At 45.3% G+C, this 22,925-nt stretch overlaps 1 protein-coding gene across 1 annotated transcript in view; it reads right to left on the bottom strand.

Moving 5' to 3' along the window:
- EXOSC1 (exosome component 1) overlaps positions 1 to 22,925 on the bottom strand; it is a 132,655-nt gene that overhangs the window by 20,637 nt on the left and 89,093 nt on the right. The window contains exon 7 of the mRNA XM_086922629.1: positions 5,354 to 5,438. Within this exon, the coding sequence (XP_086778755.1) occupies positions 5,354 to 5,438 (85 nt within the window). The remainder of the gene's footprint in view (positions 1 to 5,353; positions 5,439 to 22,925) is intronic.

Raw genomic sequence — 22,925 nt, 5'->3', positions numbered from 1 at the left:
TTTGGGGGGGTCTCCGGTGTCCATATTAACTGGCGGAAGTCTCAATTCTTCCCCCTCACTGCTGCTGTAGCTAGGTTTCCCCTTGACTACCCTCTGGAATGGTGTGATTCGGAGTTGCGTTATCTTGGCATTGTCGTGTCCTTGGACAGAGAAGAATCGGTTCGGCTTAATTATGGGGTGGCTATTGCCAAGCTTGCAGATGATGTCACCAGGTGGATGTCCTTGCCTCTTTCCATGGCCGGCAGAGCGTCCCTTATCAAGATGGTAGTTTTACCCCGCTTTCTTTACCTCTTTCAAAACCTTCCGTATCATCCGGGTGCTTATTTCTTCCGCCGGCTCCGTTCCGAGCTATTGCGTTTGTTCTGGGGGGGCAAGCAGCCACGGGTGGCTTGGGCTACCCTTACGTTGCCCTATGCTGATGGCGGATTCGATGTCCCTGACTTCGAGCTTTATTATCTCAGCGCTCAGGCGCATTACGCTTATCACTGGATGCGCCCCACGCCGTTCATGCCCCAGATTGCTGCTGAACATTGGGTTGCCCACCCGCTCCCACTGGAGGGGATGGTTTTGGGAAAGGTGTCCGACGTGGAGACACCTCGCACGACTGTGACGTGCACGGTGGATGCTTGGAAGCGGGTGGCTCAATTGCTGGGCGTCTCCTTTCTTTATTCGCCGGCTCTGCTTCTATCTTATCATCCTGATCTGTCGCTGTTGTTGGAAACGGGGTTTCAGCGAATGTGTAAGCGGCTGGGCATCCTCACGTGGGGCGACTTGTTTCATGCGGGTGCCTTCCGTACGCAGGCTCATTTCTTTGGAGCTGCTGCTTGCTCCCCTCTAGAGCTGTTCTATTTCATCCGCTTACGGCAGGGCATGCGTGCTCTGCTTTCAGATTTCCCATCGGAGCCTGGGGTTACCCTCCCCCTCCACGTGTTGTTGGTCTCAGATGGACGACACCTGGTGTCGAAATTATACGGGGCTATTCGCAGACAGCGATCGGTCCCGGCCAATCGGGTGCGCGAGCAGTGGGTTGCCGAGTTGGGCACTCCTATTACCGACGAGCAGTGGAAGTACTGTTGTGGGCTCACGGCCAATGTCTCTTCTAGTTGTCGCCTTAAAATTATCCACTACAAGTTTGTTCAGCGGTACTATTATACCCCGGCGAGGAAACTACGGTTTCATTTAGCGGAAGATGACAGGTGTGCTAGATGTCGCGCGGAAGGCGCTGACTTCCTGCACTTGGCTTGGAGTTGTGCGGGTGTATTAGAATATTGGACTCAGGTTCATGAGGCCCTGCAGATTATGGCGGAGGATGGGGTAGCATTTGACCCCTTAGTGATGTTGCTGGGCTACTCTAAGGACGTGCCTGCCTCTCACCGTAGATTTGTCGACGTGGCCCTGTTGCTGGCTAGGCGTAGGGTTGCTTGTTGCTGGGGTCGTGGCAGGGTGCCGCGCTTTCAGGATTGGATGACTGACCTCATATACTGTCAGGATCAATACAACATCTATTCTGACCTTATGCCTGTCCGATGCAGACCGAAGGACTTTTGGAGCCCGCTCCAGGTGTACCTCCTTTCCAGAGCTGTGCAGGACTCGGATTCTGATTCAGGGGACCGTGAGGGGATTGGGTGATGGCATCTTGATGGGCTGGGATTTTACACTGCACCTGCTGATCTTCCAGAGTTGGGGGAGAGGCTACGCTGTCTCCTTTACGTGCGAGCTATTGGGGGCTGTAGTTCCCCTTATGAAGTGTATGGATGGTGACTGAGGCCGTATCCCTGTCGGGTACCCTTATTATATGTGTCCCTTGCATCTGTGTTCCCTTTGCTTTTCTTTATTGTGCGCTAATCGACTGTGTCCGTATTGTATTGTTTCATTCGCTTGCCTGTACATGCTGGATCATTGCTCTCTAATTTGCGCTGTGCATTCCGATGTTGCTCCTTGTATCGACTGGTCTACAGCCCTGCATTGACTTGTATATCATTTTTTTGGTTCTGACGTACCATTGTAATGGCCATGAATGTCTGTATGTATTGTGTATGCACTTCCCTTGACCCTGCTTGTCTCCAAATAAAGGTTTAAAAAAAAAAAAAAAAGTATGTGACTGGTGTGAGATTGGAATCATAAAGGCTCAGAGTGTAGGTGCTTCATGGTAATCAGTATGTGTGATTGACAAGATACTCCATGTGTGTAATCCCATGGATCAGAAGGGAAGAAATATGGTATAAAAGGGAAATCTTGAGTAATGTGGACTGTGTTTTATCCTTCGCCATTTACTTCTTTATTTCACAATCCTGCTTTTTACTCGGATCTAGACTGGAAAAGTTTACAACTATAGTCTGAAGGAAGATGTGTTGAACTAGGTGACTTGCTTTCTCAAGGGTAGATTAAACCCTTGGAACAGGGTAAACAAGATTTTGCTTTAGATAGGGGAGAACATGCATGTTCAACCCCCTTTCAAAATTGTAACAACAAGACTACCAACCCCCCTTTGAAACAAAAGTACTGACAGACATTTACCTTCATACACACACAAAATACTGAAGGAATCAGCCTCTCCAACAAAATGGCAGTTCAAGGCCACATGGGCAAAGGAATTAGTGAAGAAACAATTTCCTCGGCTGCCAAGGTCTCCACATACACAATGGAAAGATTGTCCTAAAACGACTTCTAAGATGACACAACAAATCAGAATGCTGACATAGTATGTAAGAAGTAGAATTTGATCTGTATTGGAAAACCTAAGGAGGATTGGGATCCCCTTCATATACTCTTGAACATTACAAAACATTGTGGACGTTTTGTGGAGAAATCCTGGAAAATGTCACTTGTACGCCTCAGAATAAGTGCTGATTATGTGCTGCCCTCACCCACACGGATAGTGTTGGGGTAGATGCCGATGATGAAATCTGGCTGGACAAAAGGGTTAGAAGAACCTGTTAACATAGTGACACTGTTTGTTAAACAATCTATTTAAAGCAAATGTAGGAGCATCATTTATACACCCAAATATGGACTACTACCAAAGACTTTGGCAGATTCTGGGGATGGATAATATAACTCCTATTCTTACAAGGATAGAATGGAATTTTTTTATAGCTCTTTACAAAAGATGCTAGAAAACATCACATGCTCCCAAACCCAAGAGCGGTTCAGATAGTACCACTGGGTGGATATGTTCCTGGATGGGGTTGGATGAGAAGTCTAAATAAAAAATATCACTCATGGGGAGTTTTGCTCTTTACTTCTATTCTATTTTACAATCTGGGAGAGATAAAATAGGGAGACACGAGAGGGAGAGTTAGGGATGGAATGTTTGTCCATTATTACTATGGTTATATGTATTAAACTCAATAAAAATGTATTTAATGAGGATGTCTGACAGACGTTTTGGCAAAATTATTTTCCTCTGCTCAAAGAAAGGAGTGTAAAAGAAGCTAGGAAAGCGGAGAACTGTGATAAATCTTGGTTAAATTGAAGGTCACTGTCTAGAAACTCAAAGTACTCTAAAAAGAGAACTTGGGAGAATGAAAAAAATAGCATCTCTGAGCCTTCCTCTCTGCTTTAATATTCTAATTAGACTCAAAATCTCACAAAGCTTCTTGCTGAATAGGAAATTGGCAGTATAGCTCGGTTAGAAGGCAAAATAACTATAATCAGAAAAGGAAAAGAACAAACTTAGATCGAATTCAAATGAAGGAACATATAGATATTCAAAATTAACATGTCCTTGCAGTGACTCAACCCCAAAAGCTATTTTCACTGGAGAAAGGCTGGCTGGTCCCATTGTGAAACACTGGGGAGTAATATTAAGGCTAGGCATCAGCTACAAAACATAATTCAAAAACTATTTTAAAGATTTTTTAAAGCCCAACCCAATGATGAAGTCAGATTTTTAATAAATATTAAAGAAAATTCTGTTTTTGAAACTTACCTTTTCCTTGACTGTAGCTCCTGGAGGCTAATTTGTATTAGCTTCCAAATGCCAGCCAGCTGCTGAAAGGCACTGTTGAGGAGTGCGGTTTCCAGAGCAGGGTGGGGTGTGGGGAGGTATTCCTTCTTCTGGTAGGAGGACCAGTTGGGTAGTGCCCAAGAACTTAATTTACTTCAAAGGGGCATTTGCTATCACAAGCAGATGACATCTACTCAAGCCCCTTCATTTGCACTCCAGTGATGTGTCTATGTTGTTTTTTAGCCGATTTCCTGTCGAAGGCAGTAGGCCTACCCACACAGGTAAGGTACCATTTTTATCGTAAGACTTGTAGGAGCATAGAATACTAGAACATTTGTTATTACTAATTGGATTTCACTGCATTTGTGTTTTTCAAATGTAAGCCAGTGTATAAGAAAGAAGACATTTTGAAAAAGACCCTCAAAATCGTACGCTAGTACGGATACCCGCAAATTCAGAGATGTACAAATGAACCACTGCTAAAATTCATATCTTGTGCCCATTTCAAAAAGACATTGGTTTCCTTGATTCCTATTTTCTCTCAAAATATTTCACCATATGAATTGGTCTATATTCTATACACAATGAAAAACCATTGTACGGTTTAGCTAAGTTGTTGGCTCTGGATACCTTGGATTCTTGGAGAACCTACAAAACCTTTATATCCCGCAACCAGAAGGATCCAGTGGATGTAATGGTATATTGCTTTTGTTAATCGGCCACTGTGACAGAAAGTTACAAATGAAAACATTGTCACAAATGGCAGCTTTTTCCTACTCACTTTCAATATTTCTTTATTTCACCAGTTATTTGCCTTGGGAAAACCTTGAGGGATCTACACATATGAATTCTTGCTACATTTGGAAATGTGTCTACTTTTCGGAAATCTACAGCTTTCCTGGATCACCCATGGGTTTCATAATTTTTTCTACCACAAATTGTAAGTAGATTGAGAACACAACAATAGGAAAAAAGGACTACCTCTTTGATGAATGCCAACACTGTGGCACAAAAGTGGTGTGTTTTTATTCAGCTGTGCATGTTCCTGAAAGTTGGGAAGATGGTGACATTGGCAAAGCAAACAGTTAGTTGATGCCATTTTTAGGGAGAGAAAAACCAGACACTTATCTGGAGTACTTTCCCCCCAATTTTTCTAAAAAGATTTTGCTGTTTTTTGCCTATTTTCTTGTTACCCTCCAGGAGAATCCACAAACCCTGGGTACCTTTAGAATCTCCAGAATGTTGAAAAAATAGGACGCAAATTTGCCTTGAACCCTAAGCACAATCTACCAAAAACTGCCATAAAAGAATTCAGCACAGGGAAGGGGTGTGGGAAGGCACAGTTAAGGGGTTAACATGGACATTACCTCGTGGACATGTAAACAATGCACAAAGTACACTCACCTGCTTCACTGTGGGCAACCACCACGCCCAGCTCATTCTCAGAGGTTGTCAACAGATAGTTGGACTGTGCATCACCGAGAGAAATCTAACCTACCAGTCAAGGAAAATCAAAGCAGAACTTAGAAACTTGCTTTAACAAACATATTTGGCTTGGATGTGGAGTACCAAAAGCCATGTTAACAGTATTAAACTAAAGTACAGGGTAAGTCCACGAAAGGAGGAACCTGGGTATATATACAAATAGGAACACCACATGGTTTCTAGTTATATAATAGTAGTGGTGAAATTTTGACACACTCGAAACCATACAGTGAAAAATAAACACGTTATGTATTAGATCAAGTATTACATTATAAAAATTGTGATGAGAATGTGAAGACGAAACAGGTAAAAAAAACAACGTGTACTACATTTTCTACTTACATTTTAGCCTAGAACTAATTTAATATATACATGTAGCAGGCTAGTTTTTGGGACAAAGGACCCTATACATCATTGGAAATTAGTCCAATTGAGGTACAACAAACCAATTATATAGTGTGGACGATCCAACTCGTTTGGATCAAACAATAAGTCAGCCTTAAGACAAAGATTTCAAGCATTCGAGCGAGCTGTACAATTTAGTAAAAACAAATTGGATGGAAGAGAATGGCGTTGCCAAAGTGCGTTACAAATTATCAAAAATAAGGCCTTGTTTTCAAAAGCGAAGAAGGCCCTTATAGTGCTATAAAAAATAAATAAAAACACACACAAAGCCAAAAAACAAAGAAAAAAATAATGTGACAAAGATGGGTCAAAAACAAGCCTCAAGGAGTGAGTATAAATCTATACTACTATTATAAAGGAAGAACTTTGAACCTTTGAGGCGGGTAAACTCGGGAACCACAGCCCCAATCCAAACACCCGATACATCGTTGTAATCGTCAGGGTGTGCAGATGGACATAGGCTATATAAACTTAATAAATATACATTATTTAAACAATTTACAGAAAAAAAAGTAGTCCCTTGGAAGAACCGCCGGCCGCGACGTGCGTGCCCGACGTGAGGACCGTGGGGAGGAGCGGCGTCCAGGAGCGCGTGGAGGACCGGCGGACATGGCGCGGGGAGGGGCGGTGAGGAGCGGCCGACAGGCGGTGAGGAGCGGCGGATAGACGTGAGTAGCGGTGGACAGGCGGGGAGGAGCGGTGAGCGGCGGATGAGGTAGGTTATTTATTTATTTAGGTGCCATCAGCGGTGGAAAAATGAAGCAAAAATGAAAATCGTGAGCAAGAGGAAGCAAACAGAGCATTACAAAAGTGAGCCAAACTGTGCATTACAGGAGGAAAAAGTTACGTGTGCAGGTTACAGAAGCGTACATCGTGAGCAAGAGGAAGCAAACTGAGCATTACAAAAGTGAGCCAAACGGTGCATTACAGGAGGAAAAAGTTACGTGTGCAGGTTACAAAAGCGTAGAAAGTAAAACAGAGGTATAGGAGGAAAAAGTGACGTGTGCAAGTAGCAAGAGGAAGCAAACGGAGCATTAAAAAAGTGAGCCAAACGGTGCATTACAGGAGGAAAAAGTTATGTGTTCAGGTTACAAAAGCGTACAAAGTAAACATAGAGGTATAATACTGCAATATATAGAGGAAGGCTCCGGGGGACCTACGGACAACGTCGGGGCGGGCGGGGGCCCTGAAGCCTAATTGCTCTCAGACAACGTCGGGACGGGCTGCTAGTTATAATGAAAAATTAGGGAAGTAGAGTACCAAAAAAAGCAACTGATGGTTAGTGTGAATAAGTGTCTGGATGACTGGTGAATATTGCACATATGCTAAATCTTCAAATGGGGTAAATGATCACAAGCAATTTTGAAAAGTAAGATAAGAGTTTGTACATAAACTACACTTGAATGTCCTCTTAGAAAGGGCAGGCTCATCTTAGAACAACCAGGTAGGTGGCAGTAGCTTCCATTGTAAACCCAGCAAATGCAGTACAGCTGAGTGAACAGTGGGTTGTTTAGGACCTTGCAGCAAATCCTGCTCTGGGGTTGTATGACGTACAGTGCAGGGAAATACTCTGCATGCTGTTAGCACATTTTTTTAGATCGCATATTCTTTTACAACGTATGCCTTTACCACACATTGTTTATATAAATATTTGTGTATATAAACAATGTATGTGTGTGTGTGCCAGGGGGGGGCACACCCCTGAACATACCTTAAAGGCATGGTATAGTCATATGTTGTAAAGCATACGTGTTCAAAAAACATGCGTGGTAAAAAATGCATGGTAAAGGTACAATGTGGTAAAAACCTTGTAACATGTAACCTTGTGGATATTGCAATTTGAATAGAAATTTTAAAAAAAAAGACAGACAGCGATTTAGGAATTTGGTGTTGAAGATAGGATCACAGACATTTCCCACATTTGTATGCTCCCACTACTTGTGGTACTCTCCAGTGAGCAATACAGTTTCATTGGTTGTAAGTGGTCTACAGGGTTGTACCAGGTGATCTCTGATTTTATAGTTGAATCTGAATGAGACGAAGGGGACAAGAATATTGGCTTTATATGCTAAAAAGACATGGCAGTGTCTTTTGATGAGATCCAAAATTATTTATTTTTACACACCGCTTCATAACCAATATGGATGAATGAATGGATGAATGAATGAATGAAGGATTTATAGAATATATATATATATATATATATATATATTATATATATATATATATATATATATATATATAAATAAATAATGTTAAATAGTTACTTACCTGTAATCCTAGTTCTCTTCTAGGTGTATCCTCTTCAAAGTCATAAGCACTGAATATGTGCGGGGACCCTGGAAATATTATAAAAATTATATATGGAACTCACATATATACAGCTCTACATAAATGTATGTACATGTATAATTTTTTCTCATAACAAAGCAGCTCCCCATAGGAGGCTAAACAATGGAATTACCCATATAAAGATTACTTGCAAAGATATAAAAAACACATGAGGGCAAGTGACACTTGAACTCGGTTTTTTAATGAACCAAACACTCATATATCAATGAAACTGCAAATAAATTAGACAATGGCAGCCTACAGGCTGCATTCCAAACCAAAAGCATAGAAAATGAAAGCATTTTCAACAAAACAGGCACTGTGCCTTTAAGGCAGCCATGATCCCAGGCTTCCCATCATGCCTCAGGGGCGACAGTTAGGTCAGTTGTTTTTTGCATAACCCTGAAAGTCAGGGCTCAACATCATCCATTAACACTTAGACAGTGTCTCATTCACCTGGGGAGGCAGGTGGGTTGCTTATGACTTTGATGAGGATACCCCTGGAAGAGAACTAGGATTACAGAAGTAACTTATCCTTCTCTTCCAGGGGATCCTGATCAATAGACAAAAGCACTGAATAGAATAGCAAGCCCATCAACCACCTGCAGGTAAATGAGAAAAACCATGACCCAAAAAAATGCAACAGCCGAAATCAGCTGTTGAACAGATTCCGCAAGGAGGCCTGGCCTACGTGTGTATCTGCTCTGGTGTCTGACTCCAGACAATAGTGTCTGGTAAACGTATGGACAGACCTCCAGGTCGACGCCTTACAGATTTCAGACATGGGCACATTCTGGAAAAAAGCTGTAGTACCGCTTTTCCTCTGGTGGTATGGGAGAAAAGCCCAGGGGCTTTTGCGCCAATTGGTAAGCAAGTTTGATACATGAAACTATCCATCAGGAAATGGAACGTTTCGAAGCTGCAAAACCAGATATGATCGATCCATAGTTGACAAACAGTTGATCAGATATTCTTATAGATTTGGACCGATCTAGATATATTTTTTAAACCCTTTTCAGGTCCAAAGAATGCAAAGCCCTCTCAGCTGGAGTAGAGGGATTGGGAAAAAAGGTGGGTAGAGAGATGGACTGGTTCACATGAAAATCTGACACCACCTTAGGAAGAAAAGAGGGATGTGTCCTCAACACCACCCTATTTAGATGGAAAACTATATAGGGCTCTTTGGAACATAGTGCCAGTATCTCACTCACTCTGCGAGCTGACGTAATTGCTACCAAAAAAGCAGCCTTCAAATTGTGTATGGGCTCGAAAGGTGGACCCATCAATTTCGATAACACCAGGTTCAGCTCCCAGGGTGGCGACGGAGGTCGTACCGGAGGGTAGACTTTTGTCAAACCCTGCAGAAAATCCTTAACAGCTTGCAACTGGAAAACAAGCATTTGCAATGCAATAGGTCTCGCAGCATTAAAGTTTGAGTTATTGGCATTGTATATGACAATGTGTTGCATTAAATTTTTTAGCAAAGTCTGTATTGGTGTATAAAGATGATTTGCAAGATGATTGCGATGGAGTGGGGGATGGATGGATCGATGGAGTGGGGGGATGGATGGAGTGGGGGGATGGAATTCATGTGTGCATTAAAAAGAGGAATCTAAGGATAGAAATAAAACGGGGCCCCCTCCACTAGTGTATATAAATACTAGCCTCATTTATGCACCGCTCATTTCATTGTAGTGGGTGGTGTCCTACCTTCTGTACTCAAGCGAAAGGGGCAGCCTTATCCCATCTTAGGTAGTGAGATCCAGCAAACTGACTGATGCAACAGTTGACAAACTAGGAGACAGCAACTTACTGTATTTCTAGGCCTTATCTATACATACTTCAAACAGAAACTGCACACAGAAAAAAAAAATGAATTGCCCTCTAGACCTGCGTTAACGACCCCCGACTCATATTAGCGGGAGGGGGGCAGGATACAAAGACACGGGCAGCGGGAGGGGGGCGGGATACAAAGACACGGGCAGCGGGAGGGGGGCAGGATGCGAAGGGAATGAGGACACGAACAGCGGGAGGGGGCGGGATACAAAGGGAACGAGGACACAGACCAGCGGGAGGGGGGCGGGAACGAGGACACGGACAGCGGGCGGGATGCAAAGGGAACGAGGACACGGACAGCGGGTGGGGGCGGGAACGAGAAAGATTAATTGCAAACTGTCAGTTGTTGCTCATAATATGCAAAGTTGGCAATAATATAGACAGCTAGTTTTGCAGTTATAAGCATATATTGTAAGTATGTGTTTTTATGATAAAATGTGTGTTGTTGTGTGTGTAGTTGAGTGTGGTACTCTGTGAGCTTGTGTGTGTGGTTGTGCTTGTGTGTGTGTGTGTGTGGTGGTTGTGTGTGTCAAAGGACAAGCACATTACAAGTTGGCGTTTCTATATTGAAATACGTAGCTAACAATGAAAACGGAATTATGTCACTGACTCGAATACCAATACATTAATTAAAGCTGTGCTTGGAAATGGGAAGTGTGCAATAGGAAGAGCTCTTGTTAACAAGCCCAAGATAGGAGGCGTGGCTTGGACGCCGGAATAATGGCGGCTTAATCCTGTCCTCCTCCAAGCGACTGTGAGCAATTGCCATACAAGGGCTGCGATCCGACTCCAACCCGGACCAAAACGGGTGCCTGGCCGTCGGAACGCCAGAACTACAAATGGGAGAAGTTTGGGCTTGATCCGTCGAGAGAAACGGGATTAAACGGACCGTTTTTCCCCTGACCGGAGGAAGTGCGTTTCACGCCGGAGCCCGCCTCCGGACACATCCACGCGGTCTCCCGGGGCCCCGGTCTCATCATGAGTCACTGATTGGAAGCGCCCGCCCGCATTGAAATGCAAGCTACAGCAACGGAATCGTGAGTAGAAGAACCTCACAGGAGTACGCTGTTGGTAACATGCTGCTGGCAAAACGTGCAGCTCGTGAAAATGCAGCGTAGGGGCTAATTAGCTAAAATGGCGGCTTCCCAGCATGTCTGCTACCGCGCTCGAGCCATCCAGGGCTCTAATGCAGTGTTGCCTCTGGTTGTACCCACGAGGAGCTGAACTCCACAATTACTCTGCCCATCATGCGCTCTACATTGAATTTAGCGCTTTAAGTAACTGAACACTTCCACTAATCTCAAGTCTGTCAGCGCCCACAATGCCTAGGTGGTGTATGACGATGATTGAAGGTCTGAGCTGAAACTGCGTAAATTGGAATGATGCCTGAGATAGCTGTGAGATCAATATGGATGCCAAAAATCTCTGCCAAGAAATGTGTTAATGTATAAAACGACAGCGCGACTGAACCAGGGCGCCAAGTTCGCTCACCGGGGCAGCAGCGGGAGCCTAAGACGCTAGAAAAAGGCGTGAAAAGAGCGCGAAAACACCGGCACACAACAGCGCAGCATCTGAAAACCCAAAGCGCTCCAACAAATTGACGGCTGATCGTGGGGCTCAGCGAAGTAGTGTACCGCCCTCACAAGTAGTGTACTGCCCTCATAACATCATAGTGTTTACGGGCGTTCTTGGAAAACACAGTGCACGTCTGCATCTGATGACTTTTACACGTCCCCCCCCCCTCACTGCGGCACATTGATTGTCTGTGTGTACTACGGGTCGTACAACCACAGACTCTTTAACTCATCTATCTCCATGATGGCAGACTGAATGGTACATCACCCTGCCGCGAAAAGCATAAACTTCTCGTATGCAGGAAGTTGAGTAAAGTGAAGCCACGTGCGGCACTGGATAAAGAGCAAGGGTTTGCTGCTTCGAGTAGGGGACCCCGCAGCGTATTAGGTGCTTACCTACTTGTGGCTACCTGCCTGTCTACTGTTGGTCTACTGCTGTAATTACCCTCACGAGCTGATATTCACAAGGAGCAGCTATAAAGAACATCTTTGAAAAGGGAGGGGCGTATACTCCGCAATCCAAACATACGTGGTCTCATCGCTACATGCCTGTAACCCCAAGACGCCTGTACAACCCATCGCCTAAGCATTCACAATATGGGAGAAAAGGAGAATGGTGCAGCTGCCAAACGCCTGAAATCTAACCCACCGACACCGATCAAAGGGAAAAAAATGGAGGAAGCCGTCGAAACAATCTTGAGCAGGCTAGAAGAAGTCAGGGACTTGGCCAAATCTACCAAGGAAGAGGTTGTCGCTATCCGCCAAGACATTAAGGACATCAACTCGAGATTAACCGACACCGAGACAAGGATAAGCAAATTGGAAGACCTTGAAAATAAAACATGTGGAGCTGTCAAGAACCTTTCCTTGTGCTCTGACCATCTCGTGAGGAAGGTTGCAGAGTTGGAGGACAGAAACAGAAGAGGGAATCTAAGAATTTTTGGTATGCCGGAGAAATCGGAGGAGAAACATGAGTCCTGCATACCCTTCCTCGAGGAGTGGTTCACGCAGGCCACAAATCTAACTTTCACTCAGCCACTGGAGTTTGACAGGGCGCATAGGGTGCCAGGGCGAATCTCAAAGGACCAAAAGGGCCCAAGAGCGATTGTGTGCAAACCACTAAGGTACCAGCATACAGAACAGATACTCGCCTTCGCTCGTAAACACAACCACGTACTATGGAAAGGCCAAAAAATCTTCATCTCACAGGACTTCAGTAAGGAAACTATGGAGATCAGAAAAGCATTCCTTGCAATGAGACCCCAACTAAAGTCACTTGGTCATCTGTATGGCTTTATCGGTCCAACTAAGTTTAGAGTGACGATACAAGGCATATCCCATGTGTTCTTAGATCCGCGAAAACTACGACAACTCCTGTTTGACCGTGGTGATGGCAATATGGAAGTCTCCCCCCCAGAACAACAGGGAGCCTCTGCGTCTGGCCTCGGATAAACTCTGATTTTGAAATTTTGTTCTACCAATCGCATACTCCGGAACTCTTATAAAAGTGCCTATCTGAACTGGACCTGATATGCGGCTCTCTTGTCTTGGACTTGATGCCTGGTTGATGAGCATTAGTGGCCTTTGGACGGTAATGACACGGTAATGTACTCTGTACCCTTGGGCCCTATCTCAGCTATTCACCTGATGACAGATCTATATTGGAACGAGCCCTTGAACTATCTGGTGAACCCTTAACCTGAAATATCTAGATTAGATAGATTAGATATCTAGATTAGAACTATTAGACCGATCCCTTGAACGTTCGGATGAACCTTCACCTTGAAACAAATATCATTATGAGCTGCCTCAGTATGGTTCTATCCTTGCTACCGCAACCACGACACCATACCTATGCTAATGCTAATGCTAATGTGATAAGATGATAAGATGATATGATAACATGCTACCATGATACTGTTCATGCCCCTTATGGGCCTTAAAGAGGCACTATGCCCTGCTGTACTGTTGACCTGTTGTTGACCCCGCTTACGATAATTCTTTGCAAGTACTGATATATTTGGTCCCGACACTGAACCCAAAGCAGTGCTTTACCTGTGTTTAATGTTCTGGCACCAGCGCTGTTTATTGTTTATTGTTTGTTGTTGCTAACACATTTGGGCTAATTCCTCAGTATTAGGATTGCAGCCTGTAGAATCGTAATTAAGAGTAAGTTGCTTGGAGGCGGCCGATTGGTCGTCATTCCTGAGTCGCCATGTTCTGTTGTATCTACTATTGGGGAGGGAGGGGTGGGAAGTGGGTGAGGGAGGAGGGCGGTGGGAGGTTGGAAGGGAGGAAGGGAGGGGTTGTTTTGTTATTTTGTATATGGTTTTGCTTAATTCTGTCCGCCTTGCATACTAGCTTACATCCAATGTACCACATTATGTTCCGAAGCTTATACTCTGTACCTCTGTATCCTGCATACTGTCCTAGCCCCACATCATGTCTGTCAAAAGATGCTGTCGACTCCTTAAGGGGAATGAGACTGCTTCCACGGCCTAGTCCTTATGTATACACATGTGTTATGAGACGATATTACTGGATGCTTAGTTGATGGCTGCTGTTATAGACACTCCGATAGGAACGACAACTGTAACTAACCTTAAAATACTATCATTGAATGTAAAAGGACTCAACCAGCCAGTTAAACGCCAAAAGATACTTGACTATTTACGAAGACAGCATGGAGATATAGCCTTATTGCAAGAAACGAAACTGGAAGCAAAGCAATTCCACACACTACGCAATAAGTATTATACCGAAGTGATAGGCTCTGAGGCGATTTCAAAAAAGAATGGGGTGGTAATGCTAGTGGCTAAAAATGCGAATGTGGAAATAGTCTCTAGTGCATCAGATACGAAAGGCAGATGGGTCTCAGCGAGACTACTCAAGGATGACACTGACTTCTTTATCACGACTATCTATGCCCCAAATACACATGATCCGTCCTTCTGGTTAGGCTTAACGAAGCAGATAAACTCCATCCCCGACACAGCAGTCCATATTTTGGCGGGCGACTTCAACCTCCCACACGACCCAATACTAGATAGAGACTCTAAATGCGCCTTTCGCCCGGGGAAGGCCCATAAGGCATTCATGAAACTGTGCCATAGGTTTCATTTGGTGGACACGTGGCGCTTGATGCACCCTGATGGCAGAGATTACTCATTCTATTCCCCACCGCATGACTCGTTCTCAAGAATCGACTATATACTCATATCTAATAATGCGGTGGCAAGAGTTGAGGACGCGGACATTGCTCCCAGATTAGTATCTGATCATTCCTGCATCTCCCTTACATTGTCTAATATTAAACCGACCACCCGTCAATCTATGTGGCGATTCAATGACACCATTATCACTGACACAAAGCACAAAGAAACCCTTGACACTGCCATAAAAGACTTTTTGTTATTAAACAAGAGAGGGGACACTTCAGACACCACTCGATGGGATGCGTTGAAATCCACCATAAGGGGGGTTATTATAAAAATGTCGTCTGCAATTAATAAGAACCGCACTGCAGCCTTGTTAAAATTGGAGGAGGACATTGCAAAACTCCAGCACACATACTTGAGAAATAGAAACCCTGAGGTTCTTACTGAACTGTCCAACCAGAAATACACCTATAACAAACTTATTAGTGAAAAGGCGGGAATTTGGTTAGACAGGAGGAAGCGTTTCAAAATTTGTGACTCGAACAAAGCCGGGAAGGGATTAGCCGCTTATCTTAAATTTAAAATCCAAAAGAATACCATTGCATCCTTACTCGATGACAATGGGACTCCTAACTCTGACCCCACTAAGATTGCGAATATCTTCAAGGGCTTTTACGAGAAACTTTATGCTAAGAACATGCATGTAGACAGCGTAAAAATGGAGAAATACCTCTCCAACTGCACGCTCCCAACACCAACGGCTGCGGAAAGAGACTCCTTGAATGAACCAATCTCTGAATCTGAGGTTATTGGCGCGATCAAGTCTCTCAAAAAGGGGAAAGCCCCTGGGCCTGACGGCTATACAGCACAATTTTATAAGTCCTTTGGCCATATTCTCTCCACCCCTCTCCTAGAGGTCTTTCATGAAATCACCAATACAGGTAAAGTTAAGGGGACTATGGCAGAGGCTGTGATTGCGGTAATACCCAAGGAAGGCAAGGACCACAAACTCCCCAAAAACTACAGGCCTATCTCACTGATAAATTTAGATTGTAAGCTCCTAGCATCAATTCTAGCAAATCGCATTCAAAGAGTCCTGCCGTCTCTTATACATCCCTCGCAAGCCGGTTTTCTGAAGAACAGGCTCTCGAGCGACAATACGAGAATCCTGGCTCATGTCATTGAGAAGGCGAAACTCTTAGCTACACCCACCATCGCCATCACACTAGACGCTGAAAAAGCGTTCGACAAAGTAGACTGGGGTTACTTAAATGCTGTACTACATAAATTTGACCTGGGTCCCACATTCACTAAATTAGTCATGTCCCTCTATGCCTGTCCCTCTGCTAGAGTACGAGCTGGCGGCGCTTTTTCCTCCCCATTTGGTCTAGAGCAGGGTACTAGACAGGGATGTCCATTGTCCCCGTCCTTATTCCTCCTGGCTATTGAGCCTTTTCTGTACTACATAAGGGAAAACCCTGACATCGCTGGAATCCGATTCACTGACTGTACAATTAAACTCACGGCTTATGCAGACGACGTGTTAGTCATGAGCGAACAAGCTGCTAAGGCTATCCCTGCGCTAATGTCCACAATAGATGACTTCTCAGCTGTTTCTGGATACTCCTTGAACAAGGATAAAACTGAGGTGAAGTCGTTGAATAATCTATGTGATAAAGCCATCCTGGGCGACTCCGGGCTTACCTGGCAGTCGAAGAGTTTTAAATATTTAGGCATGGAATTTGAAAAAGACTTGATATCCACCTTAAAAATTAATGAGGAGATACTCTACAAGAAAATACAAAAACTGTTGGATGGGTGGTCCCCTAAATTTCTTTCGTGGTGGGGCAGGGCTGAAACACTAAAAATGATGATCAGTCCCTTGGTGAATTATATGGCATGTATGCTCCCCATGACCTTCACGGAGGACTTTTTACATAGGATTGAAAAACTGATCTCGGACTTCCTGTGGAAAGGTAAGAAGCCGAGAATTGCCATGAAAAAATTGCAACTTCCAAAGCTTAAAGGGGGATTAGGGTTGCCAAATTTCAGGAATTACCAGACCGCCTTTCTCTGTAAGCAAGGAGCCTCCTGGTTTATCGAGGATCCTGTATACACGCCCTTATGGATCAACATTGAAAAGTCCATTATGGGCAAAACCCCGCTATCTGCAGTCCTAACAATGGACCTCTCACATCTCACGAACTCTAAATACATAATGCTCAATACCAAGAGAGCCCTCCTGCGGTTAGATCGCGCTCATGCCAATGGTCAACGATTCCACAATTCCTCCTCTGCGTCCTTATGGCGTAACCCGTCCATTAAAATCAGTGGATCACCTGTCGTATGGGACCACTGGTCCGATAAAGGTCTTAATGTGATCTCTGATCTGTACGAAGATAATATGCCATTGCCATTCTCGACTCTACAGGCCAGACACTCCCTGTTGCCGATAGACTTTTATGCCTTTTTAAAACTAAAATCGGCCCTATCCACTAAAACATTCAAACTAGTGAAGCCTTGGCTAAAAACTATGCTACCCCACTTTCAATCCACTGGACATTTTGTCTCTAAAATATACAAACTACTCGCGCCAACGGCCAGCAAATCAATGAAGCGCAATGAGTTGAAATGGGAATCAGAAACAAACAACACTGGCATAAGTATAGACTGGGTCAGGATACATGCATCAGCACTCACGCACAAGGTATCGCCGATACTATCACAAACGAAATATATGATTATCAACAGAGCATTTTGGACCCCACAGAGGCTATTTAAGATTGGCCTACGGGACACACCGGATTGCTGGAACTGCTCCTCTGGTATTGGTGACCTTTCGCACATGTTGTTTGATTGCCCCATGCTCCACGCCTTCTGGGCAAAAATCTTTGACTACATTGCACACACGCTCCACATACACCCTACGAGGGAATTCATCTACATTCTCCTAGGGGCATTAGATCCATCACTAAAAGGTGACCATGACCGCCAGCTCCTGGATCTCCTACTGACTTTAGCATGTAAGGTGATCCTGTGTAATTGGAAATCAACGGGTGAGGTCTCCTTCAATGCCTGGAGGGAATGGCTGTCCTGCATTAGGGGCACTGACAACCCCGCGTTACACTCATCACCATGGCAGGTCACCAACAAAAAATTATGGTCTTCACTGGACCGAGCCTCCTTCATCTTTGACCCACCTTGAAGCTCCATACGATGAGGTCCGTTCTCAGTGAATTATGGGCTCTGTGTTGCGTGAACTGTGACGGCTATATCTTGGGCTCACGGGCTTGACAACCTTAGAACCATGAAGCAGGAATGGTGCAACATACATGGTGTGATATGACTTGGCTTGGACAGAGGGCTCTGCGGAACTATGTACAAAAATGTGAATGCAAGGATGGTACTTTATTTTTCTTTACTGTATACGTATTGTTTTGTGTAATAACCCATGTCTGGTTGCGGTACTCTGGCAACATGATTGTAATTCTTTTGATGTTTTCTTGCCGCTATCATCTCTGTTATGATTAATAAATAAAATATGATTTGAAATCAAAAAAAACAAGCCCAAGATAGGGGAGTGCACTAAAATTCCATACTAAAAGACTCTTAAAAAATATTCCATTGGAGAAGATCGGTAAACCATAGACTAGACACTTGTCGGAGAACAAGCACAACTGGGAAATAAGGGTGTAATGTGGCCAGGAGAACAGCAGACACATCACGGAAGAGGGGACATGAACCACACTGAGATGCGATATGATGATATGGAGGGAGAAAGGGGTGAACCGCGGGCGGCCAGGACAGGTATGAAGTGGGCAGGAGAATTACTAAAGAAGAGGACAGGGCGTCGATAGAAGACCACCTAAAAAGAAAGTGGTTTTAGGGTGGCGGGCGCTTAGGAGACGAGTTCGGGTGATGCCAAACCTGAAGCAAAATAAAGTCTTGACCTTTAGCACCGCTGGAGAGCACGTGGAGGGCATGAGGGCAAAGCAGTCAGAAAGGAGATTTAAAATACAACTGAGGTTAGTGATTTTCCATAGAGAAATTAACAACTCTCCCGAAGCGAGAGGGCAGCAGAGGAGTGCCTCGACAATCACCGAAGCATCTGGCTTGCCGTGGGCATACTTTCGAGATGTCGGCATAGCCGTATGCTCGAGGTAACGGCAGAAGGGACGGCTTTGAGAGCAGCGTGAAGGTACTGACCTGACAACAGGTCAGAGCCAAGGGCGGCCGCCGGACAACACTGAGCGCGAACCGCAGCATCACGCGACCTATCCCTACCACGCTCAGGAAGAAAACTGAACTCTGCATGCAGTGAACATCGAAGAGGGACGAGCACGGACGGAGCCGTGGAAAGAGTAGAAGGACCACTGTCACCTCCCAATACACCCAGGAGACACAAGTCAGAGCTCCGCATTTTATTTATTTATTTTAATTTTATTTAATGCATTTTTACATAGATCGGACTTTACCCAAATGTGTCAAAGCGCTTCGTAATAGTACCAAGTACGTTTCACAGGGAGAATAATTTTACATATTTACACATTACAGATGCAAACGAGAAAGAAGAAAAAGCAAAACTGAAACCATGGTGGGAGCGCACGAGACGCCGTCGCAGAGGAAGATTCCGACGCACGCCTTGTTATTGGGTCGCGCGAGTGCGCTGTCTACGTTACAAGCTCACGCGCGCGACCTAATCCGAAGGCGTGAGTCGGAATCTGCCTCTGCCATTGACAATGCTGCGCGCGTGGCCAGCTCTGGTCTCCACTCGTTGTCGGCTGAACCGACAGCTATAGTTCTCGCGGCGAGAGCGTGCTTTCGCCAGGGCGAGACCTAAAGAGGGTTGAGAGGGTGAGTGTCTATAAGCCGTTATAGCTGCCAAATGAACCTTAATGGAATTAAACCTCAACCCTGCTTTAGCCAGATACAGTGGGTAAGGGAGAATGTCCTCCTCCTGACCCTTGATAGGATTATAATTCTTCTGTATACACCACAAGTAAAAGCGCTTCCACTTACATGCATAAGAATGCCTCGCGGAAGGTCTTCTTGCCTCTTTCAAGATAGACATGAAGTCCTGCGTGAGTCCTAGGTGGTATTGTAAGACCACAAGAGTCAAGCTGCCAAGTTCAGTGAGGGAAGGTTGGGATGATGAATCCTCCCGTTCATCTTGGATAGCAGGTCCGGCCTGCACGGCAGCTTCCTGTGAGGACACTGACAGATGTAGAAGGTCCGGGTACCACCACTGCCTCGGCCAGTCTGGGGCAATGAGAATCATCTCCGTGTACGAATGAGCTAGCTTTTTCACCACCTCCGGGATCAGCAGAAGGGGTAGAAAGTCGTACACAAATGCCCCTGACCAGTCTATCAAAAGGGCATTCCCTTTCGATCCTTGTCGGTAGAACCGTGAGGCGAAGTCTCGGCATTTGGTGTTTTTGTCGTCCGCAAAGAGATCTGTGGTGGGACGACCCCATGACTGGAAGATGTTTGACGACCTCATCGTTGAGAACTCAGTCCTCTCTGTCTTCGAAATGACGGCTGAGAGCGTCCGCACTCACGTTCTGTTCTCCTGGCAGATGGACTGCTGTGACTGACCGAGTCCAAGCCAGGAGCCAATGCCACAGATTTTGTGCCTCCAGGAAAAGGGTGCGTTAACTTGTTCCTCCCGGTTTGTTCAAATAGTACATTGTGGTTGTGGTGTCCGTTTGTACTAACACTGATGTTGCTTGAATCAAGGGTAGGAAAGATTTGAGGGCTAGATGGACTGCCCTCAGCTCCAACATGTTGATGTGGTAGGAGCGCTCTTTGGGAGACCACAGTCCTTGTGTCTGGAGATGTCCCATGTGTGCCCCCCAGCCTTGTAGCGAGGCATCTGTGATCAGTGTCTGGGCAGGCGGAAGTTGAAGGAACAGAATTCCAACTTGCATATTTCGCCTTTTCATTTACCAAGGTATGGACTCTCGAGCTGCGTTTTACAAAGTTATTTTGTCGTCCCAGCGAGCTGACTGCTGGTCCCACTTATCCTCCAGATCCTGCTGGAGAAGACGCATCCGTAGTCTGGCATTGGGGACCAGGAAGATGCAGGATACCATCGACCCTAGCAGGGAGGCAACCCGTCGCACCGGCAATTCCTTGTTGCGCAGCACCAGTTGGCATTTCTGAATGATGGAACACTGTCTCGCCTACAAAGGAAACACTTTTCCTACCTCAGAGTCTAACAGTGCTCCTAAGAAATGTATTTTCTGTGTCGGCTGTGAAGTTGACTTCACATGTAGACCCAGCCGTTGACATAGCTCGATGCATCTTATGAAGTGGTTCCTTACACTGTCCAGGGAAGGACCCTTCAACAGCCAGTTGTCCAAGTAGGGGTAAAAAAAGACACCCCTGCGTCGCAGAACGGCTGCCACCACCGCTATGTACTTTGTGAACACTCGAGGGGCTGACTTCAACCCGAATGGGAGGACTTTGAACTGGTAATGAGTGGATCCCACCCGGAACAGCAGGAATGGTCTGTGCCGGTGGGTGATCGGGACATGGAAATACGCATCTTGTAGATCCAACGAACACATCCAATCCCCCTGCCTGAGATGTGGATATATTTGATGAAGTGCCAACATGCGAAACTTTTCCTTCTTGATGTAAAGGTTGAGTGTCCGCAAATCCAGAATGGGTCTGTACTCTGCTTTGTAGCCCTTTTTTCTTGACCAGGAAGTATCTTCAATAAACTCCTTTCCCTCTTTGAGATACTGGTACCCTTTTGATGGCTGACTTTTTGAGAAGGGTGGCCACTTCTTTTTGCAGGAGCTTTAACTGGTGACCCGATGTTGGCATTGGAGGGATGGGAGGAGATCGATGTTGAAAACGAAGAGAGTATCCATTCTGAAGCGTAGCTAACACCCAACGATCTTTTGTGATCGCTCGCCACTCTTCGATATAATTTGTGATGCTTCCCTTCACTGGAGTGGTCAACGGCGCTGGGGGAAGGGAGAACTCATTGTTTGGATTGAGTCTTGTTGAAGTTGTTGCCTTGACGCTGATTTCCTCCACCTCTTGAGGAGCGCCTGCCTCTGTATTGTTACTTATGTTGCCCCTGTTGATCTTGATTCTTCTGCCACTGAGGAGTTTGAGCCCTCTGTTGGGAAGATCGCCTATTGTAGGGGCGGAATCTCTTACGGAAGTCTTTTTTTCTTTTCTAGGCCAACAGCCTTTAGTGTGTCCAGTTCCGTCTTCATCCGTTGCATTTCCTCGTCAGTGTGTGAACTAAACAAAGATGACCAAGAGAAAGGCAGGTTGAGGATACGTGATTGCGCTTCTGGTTTTAGCGCGGCGAGTCGCAACCAAGATGATCTCCGTGCACATACCCCTTGAGCATATCCATGCGCCGATAGGGTAGCTCCATCAGCTGCAGCACTAATTATCTGATTGGAAACCTAGCTGCCCTACATAAGGATTTCTTCAAAATCCCTGCGATCCTCCTGAGGAAGCTTCTCAATGAAGCATTGTAGAGAATCCGACAGGGATCTATCGTAGCGGCCCATGAGCGCCTCCACTTTGGATACTTTCAGCAAGGAAAGGCCCCAGGAATCTAGTCTCTTGCTCTCCTTGTCTGGTGGTACAGCGGATGAAGATGCAACGGCATGGGCCTTTCTAACTGCAGCAATTATTACTGAATCCGGGGGAGGGTCGGCTCTGAGGAAGAATGGATCATCCTCTGGTGAACAATATTTTTTGAGAATCCTCGCTGGAGCGGATTTAATCGTCGCTGGTGTGAGGAAGACTTCTATGACGCCCGGAACCAAGGGAAGCAGAGGTTTAGCCGCTGTCTTGTGATGCAGGGTTTCAAGGATCACGGAAGACTTGCTTTGGCAGGCTAGCATAGGAATACCCAGCTTAAGTGAAACCTCTGCCCAGAATGTCCTGAAATGTGTAGATGTCATCCACTGGAGAGATTCTCAACGGTGGACTGGCAATTAGAGTTGGAGAATAGTCTCTATGTGAATTGTGAGTAGAAGACGAGGAAGGAGTAGGAGATCTGCACTCTCTCCTCCTGCTCCTTGATCTGGACCTCCGTCTGCGTGAACGCACCGGGGTGCGTGTTCGCTCTCTGGCTCTTGAAGGGGATCGATCCCGATCTGCTGCCTGGATCAAACGGGCCAATGGAGACCTGTGTTGGGGACTGGAGTACTC

The sequence above is a fragment of the Lissotriton vulgaris genome, chromosome 5, assembly GCF_964263255.1.
Source record: "Lissotriton vulgaris chromosome 5, aLisVul1.2, whole genome shotgun sequence".
Taxonomy (NCBI): domain Eukaryota; kingdom Metazoa; phylum Chordata; class Amphibia; order Caudata; family Salamandridae; genus Lissotriton; species Lissotriton vulgaris.
Note: the sequence above shows the minus strand (reverse complement) of the source record. Positions and strands in the feature narration are given on the sequence as shown.